The sequence below is a fragment of the Paramisgurnus dabryanus genome, chromosome 12, assembly GCF_030506205.2.
Source record: "Paramisgurnus dabryanus chromosome 12, PD_genome_1.1, whole genome shotgun sequence".
Taxonomy (NCBI): domain Eukaryota; kingdom Metazoa; phylum Chordata; class Actinopteri; order Cypriniformes; family Cobitidae; genus Paramisgurnus; species Paramisgurnus dabryanus.
In genome coordinates, this window is record NC_133348.1 from 11,327,691 (window position 1) to 11,340,881 (window position 13,191).

The 13,191-nt window shown below is 42.2% G+C and overlaps 1 protein-coding gene across 1 annotated transcript in view; it reads left to right on the forward strand.

Annotated features, from left to right (window-relative positions):
- The window catches only part of fig4a (FIG4 phosphoinositide 5-phosphatase a), an 81,590-nt gene extending 68,765 nt beyond the window's left edge, over window positions 1-12,825 (forward strand). Inside the window, exons 22-24 of the mRNA XM_065256455.2 lie at window positions 3,730-3,821; window positions 7,705-7,782; window positions 11,235-12,825. Coding sequence (XP_065112527.1) covers window positions 3,730-3,821; window positions 7,705-7,782; window positions 11,235-11,412 — 348 coding nt within the window. The 3' untranslated portion in view covers window positions 11,413-12,825. The remainder of the gene's footprint in view (window positions 1-3,729; window positions 3,822-7,704; window positions 7,783-11,234) is intronic.
- Window positions 12,826-13,191: the final 366 nt, after the last annotated feature.

Sequence of the window (13,191 nt, forward strand, 5' to 3'; positions counted from 1 at the left end):
ATGATCTTTCTAATGCAGTGCTTACCAGACTCACAAGCTTTTGTCTGTTCATGTGCATGACTCAAGGTTTCTGTCAGGTTTCCATGCCAACAAGGCCATTTGGATTTATTTACCTTGAGAGACACTGAAGGAAAACCAGACAGGTGGAGGAAAAGTGATTTTAATGGATGATTGATGAATGAATGAGAGCGAGCAAAGTGTTTTAATGAATAACATGAATACAAAACTCCTCTTCTGTCCTACACTCTTCTCTTCTTTTCTCTCATCTTCCCTCCTCTCCTCTACCCTCATCTTCCCTCTTCTACCCTCCTCTTCCCTCTTCTCCTCTTCCCTCCTCTCCTCTACCCTCATCTTCCCTCTTCTACCCTCATCTTCCATCTTCTCCTCTTCCCTCCTCTCCTCTACCCTCATCTTCCCTCTTCTACCCTCATCTTCCCTCCTCTCCTCTACCCTCATCTTCCCTCTTCTACCGTCCTCTTCCATCTTCTCCTCTTCCCTCCTCTCCTCTACCCTCATCTTCCCTCTTCTACCCTCCTCTTCCATCTTCTCCTCTACCCTCATCTTCCCTCTTCTACCCTTCTCTTCCATCTTCTCCTCTACCCTTATCTTCCATCTTCCACCTTCTCCTCTTCCCTCCTCTTCCCTCTTTTCCTCTTCCCTCCTCTCATCTACCCTCATCTTCCCTCTTCTACCCTTCTCTTCCATCTTCTCCTCTTCCATCTTCTCCTTTTCCCTCCTCTCCTCTACCCTCCTCTTCTCTCCTCTCCTCTCCTCTACCCTCCTCTTCTCTTCTCTCCTCTCCTCTACCCTCCTCTTCCCTCCTCTTCTCTACCCTCATCTTCCCTCTTCTACCCTTCTCTTCCATCTTCTCCTCTTCCCTCCTCTCCTTTACTCTCATCGTCCCTCTTCTACCCTTCTCTTCCATCTTCTCCTCTTCCATCTTCTCCTCTTCCATCTTCTCCTCATCTTCCATCTTCCCCCTTTTCCTCTTCCCTCCTCTTCTCTCCTCTTCCCGCTTTTCCTCTTCCCTCCTCTCCTCTACCCTCATCTTCCCCCTTCTACCCTTCTCTTCCATCTTCTCCTCTTCCATCTTCTCCTTTTCCTTCCTCTCCTCTACCCTCCTCTTCTCTCCTCTCATCTACCCTCCTCTTCTCTCCTCTCCTCTACCCTCCTCTACCCTCCTCTTCTCTCCTCTTCCCTCCTCTCCTCTACCCTCCTCTTCCATCTTCTCCTCTTCCCTCCTCTTCCATCTTCTCCTCTTCCCTCCTCTCCTCTATCCTTCTCTTCCCTCCTCTCCTCTACCCTCCTCTTCCATCTTCTCCTCTACCCTCCTCTTCCATCTTCTCCTCTTCCCTCCTCTTCTCTCCTCTTCCCTCCTCTTCATTCCTCTCCTCTTTCATCATCTCCCCTCCTCTTCTCTCCTCTGCTGCTTATTTCCTTTTTCATCTTCTCTCCTCCCCTCTACCCTCCTCTTCCCTTCTTTCCTCCCCTCATCGTCCCTCCTTTCCTTCCTCTGCCACTTATCTCCTTTATCCTCTTCTCTCCTTTTCCCTCCTCCCCTCTACTCTCCTCTTTCCTCCTCCCCTCCTAAACCCTCCTCTTCTCTGTCACTTTTCTCCTTTTACCTCTTCTCTGCTCTTCCCTCCTCTTCTCTCCTTTGCCAATTATATCTCCTTTTTCCTCTTCTCTCCTTTTCCCTCTTCCCCTCTACCCTCCCCTGTTCTTCTCTCCGTTCCTACCCTCCTCATCTCTCCTCTACCACTTATTTCATTTTTCCTCTTCTCTGCTCTTCCCTCTTCTCATCTACTCTCCTCTTCCCTCCTCTCCTCTATCCTCCTCTTCCCTCCACTCGTCTTATCTCCTCTGCCACTTATCTCCTTTTTCCTCTTCCCTCCTCTCCTCTTCCCTCCTTTCCTCCCCTCTTCTTCTCTCCTCTCCCCTCCTCTTCTCTCCTTTTCCCTCCTACCCTCTACCCTCCTCTTCCCTCCTCTCCTCTACCCTTCTCTTCCCTCCTCTTTCCTCCTCTTCTCTTCCCTCCTTTCCTCCCCTCCTCCTCCATCCTCTCATCTCCCCTTCTCTTCCCTCCTCTTCGCTCCTCTGCCATTTATCTTCTTTATCCTCTTCTCTCCTTTTCCCTCCTCCCCTCTACCCTCCTCCTCCCTCCCCTCCTCTTCCCTCCTCTCCTCTTCTCTGTCACCTTTCTCCTTTTTTCTCTTCTCTGCTCTTCCCTCATCACTTCTTCCCTCCTATCCTATACCCTCCTTTCCTTCCCCCCTTCTCTCCTCTACCACTTACTTCCTTTTTTATCTTCTCTGCTCTTCCCTCTTCTTATCTACCCTCCTCTTCCCTCCTCTTGTCTTTTCTCCTCTGCCACTTATCTCCTTTTTCCTCTTCTCTCCTTTTCCCTCCTCTCCTATTCCCTCCTTCCCCCATCTTCTCTTCTTTTCCCTCCTCCCTCTACCCTCCTCTTTCCTCCCCTCCTCTTCTCGTCTCTCCTCTGTCCCATATCTCCTTTTTCCTCTTCTCTCTTCCCTCCTCTCCTCTTCCCTCCTTTCCCTTCATCTTCTCTCCTCTGCCACTCATCTCCTCTTCCCTGTTATCTCCTTTTCCTTCTCTTCTCACCTCTTCTTTTCTTTTACCTCCTCTCCTCTTCCCTCCCCTTCTCTTCTCTGCCACGTATCTCCTTTTTCCTCTTCTCCTCTCCCCTCCTCATATTTTCCCTCCTCTTCTCTCTCCTTGTGTGTATGTATGGTTGTGTTCGTTTGTGTGTGTATCACTGTGAGTGTGTTGGGTGTTTCTAAAATGTTATCCAGTTTGAGATAAATTGAAAATGAGGAGAGAAAGGTAAAAACTGATTTTAATCACTAAACTCTTGAAACACCCCCACAGATGCACAAAAGGATCTAATGGAGACGTGATGCAGATCTTATTAGAATCCTCTGATTGTTTGTCTTTGTGTCACAATGACCTGTTACCATGACAGTAGTAATCAGTCTCTCGGTCATCAGCATCCCATCACGTGTACACACACACACACTCGGCAGAGCTGCTTATTAAATAGGGTTTATGTATGAATGCAGTAATGCTATGTTGTGTGAATAAAGAACAACATCACGTCCACTTAAAAAGGAATGTAATGGCTTACTTTTAAAAACAATGAATCCTAGCATGGAGCAAATCTGAGTGAAGGAGATCTAGTTTCTCCACACCCCTTTGTTTTTGTAAACTGTAGTAAATTATGCTTGGGATTTATTTTTCATACATGTGATATCAGAGCCCGCAGCGTCCGGCTGTATTGTGCATTCACGTGTTAGGCACACACTCGTACGTGTTTCTCTTATGCATACGGTGAAATAAACTCACTGGCCGCAACGAGATGCCATAACTGATGAAATATTTAAACGTGAAATTCATTACCTGCTATACAGTTATTACAGCGTACATTTGCATAGTCCCGAGTGCTGAGCTGTTGCTCTTTTTGATGCATTACTCACATCTCTGGTTTGATCAATATGCATAAAGTAAAAAATGAAATGAGGGCCGCAGGACCGCCACATGCCCCGAGCTGCCAAACGCTGAATCTAATTACATTCTCCAAACCTTCAGTTATGTAACATACGAGAGGGAATCCCTCCACTTTAGACTTTTCATTTTACTTAAACTTTTTCCTTTAGAAAAACGACATACTTAATATTATACTGTACATTGACACTATGTGTGACCTTACAGGATCAACCGCAGCATCTTCCACCAGCGAGAGAGACATACGGACTGAATTTGTTGGTGTGTCCACCTGATGATGATATCTTTATATACCACAGGTCAGAATTTTTTTTTACATCAAATCAATATTACTTTCAAATACACACTCTTGATTTTAATGTGCATGATTCATCTGTGTCTGATATGACATGTTTTCATAATCTTTCATCAAAATGAAATACTTCATGCATCTATGAAATAACTTTTTATTTGCTGATCTAACCGAGGCTGTGTGGGCAGGCAAAAATAACATTAACCAATAAAATCAAAATTTAAGGGCAACAATCCAATCGAATCCAGAAGTTTCACACTAACTATTATTCTGTTTTTAGTTTAAAATGCACCAATCACAACCTGAAAATAATATGATGACTAGTTAATGTTTCTTCCAAATCATACTTATCACTTACTTACAGTACGCATGTGCACTAAGTGAAGCTGGCCCGGGCGCGTTTGATCCACAAAGTCTGGTTCAGTTGGCTAGTGTGATTGCTCTGTTCTGTACCCAGGCGTGGTTTGGTTAATCATGCCATGGCTGGCTTGCAACAGTGGGCTCAAGCGGTTCACTTGGGCTCAGGCGCCGAGCGCGTTTCAAAATGAGAGACTTCAATTGCACAACCACTTACCTTCATCTGCCTTCAAAAAAACCTTTGGAGGCGCGTGGCAGGGTTTCGTGAATGTCCGAGCTGTACACACGACAGATCAACTTAGCAGTTTGATAGGCACGTGAGAGGGCTGTGTGTCATTGCACACCAAACAACACCAAATAAAATTATGATGGGCTCCAGTGCACTTTACTTCCTGTTTTCTTCAAAACAATCGCGTCCTAATGAAGAAATCGCACCCAGGCACGAAACGTTTTAAAGTACTGCATAAGTGTGTGCTTCTGGGGGACTAGGGAGGGGTCAATCACACTGGGGCACAGTTTGGTTGGGTTTGTGTGCCCTTACGCCCGAATTATAGTCGTGCGTAAACTCTACGCCATAGGTGATCTGTAGCCTGTGCGTAGCTCTGCGTAGCCTGACGTGCATCTCACAAAATTTTTAACAGCGCGTCAGTTCTACGTAAACTGCAAGCACAGTGATTGGTCCACTAGAACCCCTCCTGTCAGGACAAAAAAAAAATGTGTCATATGTATTTCCGTTTGTGACGGTGAAAACAAAGACGAGCCAAGTTGAGGAGTGATTTAACTCAAACTGCAACAAAACTGCGCTGTTTATTTACTTCCATCATTGCTGGTCTTCTCATTTGTGGGTTAACTTGCCAACCTCCTTCTTCTTTGACGGTTGATACTGCCTACCAGCGGTCTGCGCGTGTGTTTGCATGTCAACACGGACAACGGCGCAAAAGTATAAATGAAAACCGACGCGGAACCTATGCCGTCACAGCTACGACGTAGGACCTACGCACAACTATAACGAGCCATTTACCCCCCAGTCACATTAGCTACAAGAGACAGATCGACAGGTTACCATTAATTTTCAATGGGAGTGGCCATTTGCCAGCGACAAGTGACGAGCTGGCCGCTGCGCCAAGCAAGGTGGGGCCAAAATAGACAAGAAGGCAATTTTATGCAAATGCTGAAAGATGCGACAGAGCGACTGCTAATCGGAGTGAAGAGGCAGCATGATGTACGTCAGTGGCTTGAGTCGAAGAAATAATTCAAGATGGCGGAAAATGCGTGTTTCTGTATATATCTGATAAGTTCGGCATTTTATCTCATATATTTTGTTACTATTTTATAAATCCAATTACATCATTATTGTAACTTAACAATACCTCTGAAGTGACTTTTGATGCTGCTTTTAGATACTAGCCAAGGAACGCCCATCAAGCGGGTGCGTGTCGCTCGGTGTCACTCACTTTTGTAGCTAATGTGACTGTAGGGTCAGACATAACAGACACGCTTCCCATGTGAACGCCACTCCAAACCAAGCGTGCCGCACAAGCCCTGAAAAGTGAAGCCAAAACGTCTCGATCGCCCCCCCAGTGACTGGTCCCAGTATAGGTCATAAACCCCGCCTCCCCATGTTATTTAATGGGACTTGAGACCAACTAAAAAATTTAATTACACTTCAATTATCTTTTTTCCGAACCTAGTTTCTGTCATTTATTGTAGCTTTTATCACACTGATGTTAATTCAAATGTTTGTTTTAAAAATAAGTTTGTGTTTTGTTAGTTATTTAATGATATAAAAACGGTGGTGGCACGTCATGATTGACAGCTGTGATATGCGCATTCTGCGAGAGCGAGGGCGGGGTTTTGATTTCGCGGCTTCACTTCCTGCTCACTACTGCGCATGACTGGTCCCGAAATCGCTACTGCGCAGACTCAAGACCCAAGATGTCAGCGCCATATCGGGACACTGGCGGCTTCACTTTTCACCAATGGAAGGGAGCGAACAGGCATCGTCCATCTTTTTTTTACAGTCTATGCTCCAAACGCTATGACATAATTATAAATGTTATCTTCTGTCCTCAACCTAAAGCAGTGTTGTATTATTACTATGTCTTAATATGTATTATTATTATTGCTATTATTTTTATTATTTTTATTGATAGTATTATTGATATTATTATTATTATTATAAACATTTGGATTTTAATTCAGTGTAAAAAAATTTAAAAATGTGTGAAACATTTCCGATAAATCTCATGTTATTTACCATTTACATCCCTTTTTAAGAAACTAAGCGTGGAGGTCACAAAGGAAGTTTTTGTCAGATAAACTTGCATTAGTACACTTGTTAGGGATCATTGAGATGACAGTGAGGTCTCACGTGTGAGGTTTGCATGGTGATGAAGGTTGGACGAGGATTCAAGATCATCGGTCGAGATTCACATACTGCTGTTTTTACCCCGCTGATGTTTTTGACCCTTTAAGTGCTTTTCACTCCGCCAGTTTTGTTCCTCCACTTAAAGATGTTTGTATTGTATTGTGTTTTTCTCTGTGTGGGTGTGCATTGAACTTTGTTATTCTCTCTTGTGTTTTGCTTTACTATTCTGTCTCTTACAAATGGTTGTCCAATTTGAAGTGCACACGTTTATGTTTGTTATAGCAAAGTCACTACAAATATGTCAACCACAGTTGTTATTTTACTCTTACTTTATCAAAAACTGCTATTTAACTACTTAATCTGGAGTCAGTCAGGCCGCAGGGTTGTTCTGTAAAGATAAAGATGAACAGATGTGTTACAGATGGAGTCATTGTTAAACCTGGGTGGACACAATGATTTCTGTCTCTGTCTAATTGGCAGCAGAAAATCCTCTTGATTTTCTCATGCTGTGATTCCTGTGGCTTTTCGTTTTCGTTTTCTTGTGAAATCCCTTTCATCAGCACCCTCACAGAGAGTCAGATTTTTCCTCATGCATTACTGTGTTACCTGTCAGTCTCTCTGTGGTCTTTCTGATTTTGGTACACAGGTGAGATATTACACCTGTCACACTGAACCTGTAGTCTCATAAACCCCCGTCAGACCACAGAAAATGTGCCTTTGGTGTGAACACAAACAGTCTGTGATTCTGTGTAAAAAAAAAAAGGGTCGTAACAGTGACATAGTTATCATTCAACTCTTTGACTGGGGGATTCAAAGTAGATGATGATTACATCTGCAAAGATGAACCAAGCAGACGTCAGGGATCTCTTCATTATCCATACTGTAGCTGAGATTGTTCACCAGCTTAATACATGATGAGCTAGTTTATGACAGAATCTGAAAACAAAATGCATGGTGTGGTTATTGGTAAACGCATGAACAGATTCCAGAAAATCACTGGTAGTTTGATTGAACCAAAATCAAAGGATCCCAGGACAAATCCCAGACACATTTTATATACAAGTGAAGCAAAAGAGTTGCCATCTCAGCATTCAATACACACACACATTTTCTTTTGTGATATTGTTGTCTCTCTGATGTCTGTGTATGCATCTGTTGTTTGTAGATTTGCTCATCTGGGTCAGAATCAGCACAAAGTGGAGAGACATCGAGATGCCAAGAAATCAGACTACATTATCAACCTGTAAGTGTGTTACACACACACACACACACACACACACACACACACACACACACACACACACACACACTGTGAGGTGTATACACATGGCTACATAAAGTAAAAAAAGAAATATGAACTTTATACTTTATATTCTTTAGAAACAAATTGTCCATCAAATGATACTGTAGTAACTTGTGGGAGATTTTTAAATTGTGGTGTATAAAATATAAAATTAATGTTAATAATAGTCCTGATGGTTCAGCACGAATATGAACAATGAATAAAGAGTTCAACTTGACATGCATCTCTCTACATGGGTTTTATATTGCCATGACTGAAAAAAATCCATTTCATTTATAAGAGAAGCCCATTTCATTTATTAATGGTGCACTTATTCTAATACAGCTCTTATATTGGGATTATTTTGAGAGATTCACTCAGATTTGATGATGAAGTTATTCAAGATCAAGTTAATTTTGGCTTATTGTAGGTAAAAAGAGCGAAGGTATTGGAAAAAAATCACAGTGTTGTTTAAAAGATGCAGAGCTGCCTACCTTATAGATATCTTGACATTGTTTTGTTAGTAATGTTTGCTAAGCCAGTGCGGCACCGTAAAACGACTCATGGCACCGTTGCACCACAGTAAAATTACCCTGTGCACCCTAGCAGAACTCTTAAACTACCCTGTATACCCTAGCAACATAGTTAAACTACCCAGTTTTCCCTAGCAACACACTAAAACTACCCAGTGCACCCTTGCAACACAGTAAACTTACCCAGTGCACCCTAGCAGCACACTTAAACTGCCCAGTGCACCCTAGCAACAAAGTTAAACTACAGTACCTAGAGTACACTAGCAGCACACTTAAACTACCTAGTGCACCCTAGCAACACACTAAAACTACCCAGTGCACCCTAGAAACACAGTAAAATTACCATGTGCACCCTAGCAGCACACTTAAACTACCCAGTGCACCCTAGCAACACACTTAAACTACCCAGTGCACCCTAGCAACATAGTTAAACTACAGTACCTAGAGTACCCTAGCAACATAGTTAAACTACCCAATGCACCATAGCAACACACTAAAACTACCCAGTGGACCATAGCAACACAGTAAAATTACCATGTGCACCCTAGCAGCACACTTAAACTGCCCAGTGCACCCTAGCAACAAAGTTAAACTACAGTACCTAGAGTACACTAGCAGCACACTTAAACTACCTAGTGCACCCTAGCAACACACTAAAACTACCCAGTGCACCCTAGAAACACAGTAAAATTACCATGTGCACCCTAGCAGCACACTTAAACTACCCAGTGCACCCTAGCAACACACTTAAACTACCCAGTGCACCCTAGCAACATAGTTAAACTACAGTACCTAGAGTACCCTAGCAACATAGTTAAACTACCCAATGCACCATAGCAACACACTAAAACTACCCAGTGGACCATAGCAACACAGTAAAATTACCATGTGCACCCTAGCAGCACACTTAAACTGCCCAGTGCACCCTAGCAACAAAGTTAAACCACAGTACCTAGAGTACACTAGCAGCACACTTAAACTACCTAGTGCACCCTAGCAACACACTAAAACTACCCAGTGCACCCTAGAAACACAGTAAAATTACCATGTGCACCCTAGCAGCACACTTAAACTACCCAGTGCACCCTAGCAACACACTTAAACTACCCAGTGCACCCTAGCAACATAGTTAAACTACAGTACCTAGAGTACCCTAGCAACATAGTTAAACTACCCAATGCACCATAGCAACACACTAAAACTACCCAGTGGACCATAGCAACACAGTAAAATTACCATGTGCACCCTAGCAGCACACTTAAACTGCCCAGTGCACCCTAGCAACAAAGTTAAACCACAGTACCTAGAGTACACTAGCAGCACACTTAAACTACCTAGTGCACCCTAGCAACACACTAAAACTACCCAGTGCACCCTAGAAACACAGTAAAATTACCATGTGCACCCTAGCAGCACACTTAAACTACCCAGTGCACCCTAGCAACACACTTAAACTACCCAGTGCACCCTAGCAACATAGTTAAACTACAGTACCTAGAGTACCCTAGCAACATAGTTAAACTACCCAATGCACCATAGCAACACACTAAAACTACCCAGTGGACCATAGCAACACAGTAAAATTACCATGTGCACCCTAGCAGCACACTTAAACTACGCAGTGCACCCTAGCAACATAGTTAAACTACCCAGTGCACCCTAGAAACACAGTAAAATTACCATGTGCACCCTAGAAACACAGTAAAATTACCATGTGCACCCTAGCAGCACACTTTAACTACCCAGTGCACCCTAGCAACACACTAAAACTACCCAGTGCACCCTAGCAACATAGTTAAACTACAGTACCTAGAGTACCCTAGCAACATAGTTAAACTACCCAATGCACCATAGCAACACACTAAAACTACCCAGTGGACCATAGCAACACAGTAAAATTACCATGTGCACCCTAGCAGCACACTTAAACTACGCAGTGCCCCCTAGCAACATAGTTAAACTACCCAGTGCACCCTAGAAACACAGTAAAATTACCATATGCACCCTAGAAACACAGTAAAATTACCATGTGCACCCTAGCAGCACACTTAAACTACCCAGTGCACCCTAGCAACACACTAAAACTACCCAGTGCACCCTAGCAACATAGTTAAACTACAGTACCTAGAGTACCCTAGCAACATAGTTAAACTACCCAAATGCACCATAGCAACACACTAAAACTACCCAGTGGACCATAGCAACACAGTAAAATTACCATGTGCACCCTAGCAGCACACTTAAACTACGCAGTGCCCCCTAGCAACATAGTTAAACTACCCAGTGCACCCTAGCAACACAGTAAAATTACCCTGTGCACCCTAGCAGCACACTTAAACTACCCCGTGCACCCTAGCAACACAGTAAAACTACCCAGTCCACCCTAGCAACATAGTTAAACTACCCAGTTTACCCTAGCAACACACTAAAACTACCCAGTGCACCCTTGCAACACAGTAAACTTACCCAGTGCACCCTTGCAACATAGTTAAACTACAGTACCTAGAGTACCCTAGCAACATAGTTAAAGTACCCAGTCCACCCTAGCAACACAGTAAAATTACCCAGTGCACCCTAGCAACACAGTAAAATAACCCTGTGCACCCTAGCAACACAGTAAAACTACTCAGTGTACCCTAGCAACACACTAAACTACCCAGTGCACCCTGGCAACACACTAAAACTACCCAGTGCACCCTAGCAACACAGTTAAACTACTCAGTGTACCCTAACAACTACCTAGCAACATGCTAACAATCACCCTTGACACCCAAGCAACTGTGTTGCAATACCCCGGTACTTTTACATTACTGAGTCTCTTATTCTCTTCGAACAGATCTGACTGAACATCGTCTCTGTTGTCTTTGTTTTACATGGCAGCGTTCCAGTGTCGTCCTTCTCATCAGACAGCGTCTATGAAGTTTCCTCTCCAAACGTGAACGCTCAGAGTCGACAGGTGTTTCAGTCACACGTTGAGACGGGCTGCGGTCGGGTCAGAACTCTGTGTCAGGAGGACGTCCTCATGTACCGTGAATACATCAAAAACAGATACATGTGAAGCACTGGACATCATCTGTATTTCTGTCAGAATTTGTACATTTTGATTCAGCACCACATTTTTACTTTTAGCAACTACAAGAAATTGCACACAAATATAATTTTTGCAAAATTTTATTTCTGTCCCATCGTGCCCCACTGCTAATAAATGTTTTTAATGTTTTTCCATAACCTATTCGTTTTTAAAAAGAATTTAGAAAAGGTTTAGCAATGTCAATACGACTTTCTCCTTTTTAAATAACACCCTCATAGATGTACTACAGCTTCAGACTGAACTTTAAGTGTGTTTCATTCGTTTATTGCCTCTTCTGGAGTTTAAACCTGCAACCTTTTACTATGTCAGACTATTAAAGTGTGCTATTAAAATTGCATTTCCAGAATATTTTTAATCAAGAGATATTGATTTTGTTAGTCAGTGTTAAATGTAATACAGGTCTTTGTCAGCTGAAATCACTGCAGATAAACTATAAATGAGCTCACAGTTACAGGTCAATACGTGTTTCAAGATGTATCGAAAATAATGATTGCTTATTATTGTTATTGCTAATATTATTATAATATTTTGCACTGCTATTTAAATCACAAAGGAGTACGTTTAACATTAAAGGACATTCAAGCATGCTTTGTATTAAATTGCTGGCTGATTTAAAACTGCTTGCTTTGTGCTGCTGGTTCTTATGTATACTTGTGCTGCTCCTGTCAGAGATTCAGGTTTGATTTTGAGCTATATGTAATATACTGATCTTAATAAAATAATAACCCAAAGATAAGAGTTAAATCATGCTTGTTTACAAACTACTTCATTTTAGCTAGACTCAAGAGATCAGGAGTAAAGCTTTTAACAGCAGCTCGAAGACAACAACTGAAAGCTGCCTGCATGTGAACTGTAAGTCAAAGATGTTTATTTGGTTAATAAAACACAGACATACTGTATAACCAGAGACAGAATATAATAATGCTGTCTTGTTTTGAACTTCATGTTATTAAAGGTTAATGTCACTCAACTAATGGAAACTTCAGCAGTCGGTAAAAGTTTGTGACCTTTCAAATAATGGAGAAAAGCATTAAAATGCAAATGCCATAGCGTGTAAAATATAGTGATATATTTCACTGTAGTTAACTTTCCTTTTGTTCAGTTCATTTGGCGTCTAGACCTTAGTTTGTTTTTTAAATATGAGCTAATGTGTGACCCTGCCTCTGAAATCCCATCTAACATCATTATTTAGTGATTTACTGTTTTCTACATAAAATCATCCTTCATACTGTAAAAAACATTTTGTGAAAATGGTATCTTGATATCGTTAATTTTGACTAAAAGTAAAACCATGTCAAACTAGTGTGAAATCCAACTTTCATGCTCCTAATTTATTCTGGATTTTAGCACCGCATACTATTAATTGCAACTAATCGTTTGCAGAATAAACGTTTTTGTTTACATCATTTATGTGTGTACTGTGTATAAAAACACCTAAACGATTAGACCCCGTTTCTCCTTCAGAACTGCCTTAATTCACCGGGCATTGATTCAACAAGGTGCTAAAAGCATTCTTTATAACTATTGGCCCATATTGATAGGATAGCATCTTGCAGTTGATGGAGATTTGTGGGATGCACATCCAGGCATGAAGCTCCCGTTCCACCACATCCCAAAGATGCTCTATTGGGTTGAGATTTGGTGACTGTGGGGGCCATTTTAGTACAGTGAACTCATTGTCATGTTCAAGAAACCAATTTGAAATTATTCAAACTTTGTGACATTATCCTGCTGGAAGTAGCCATC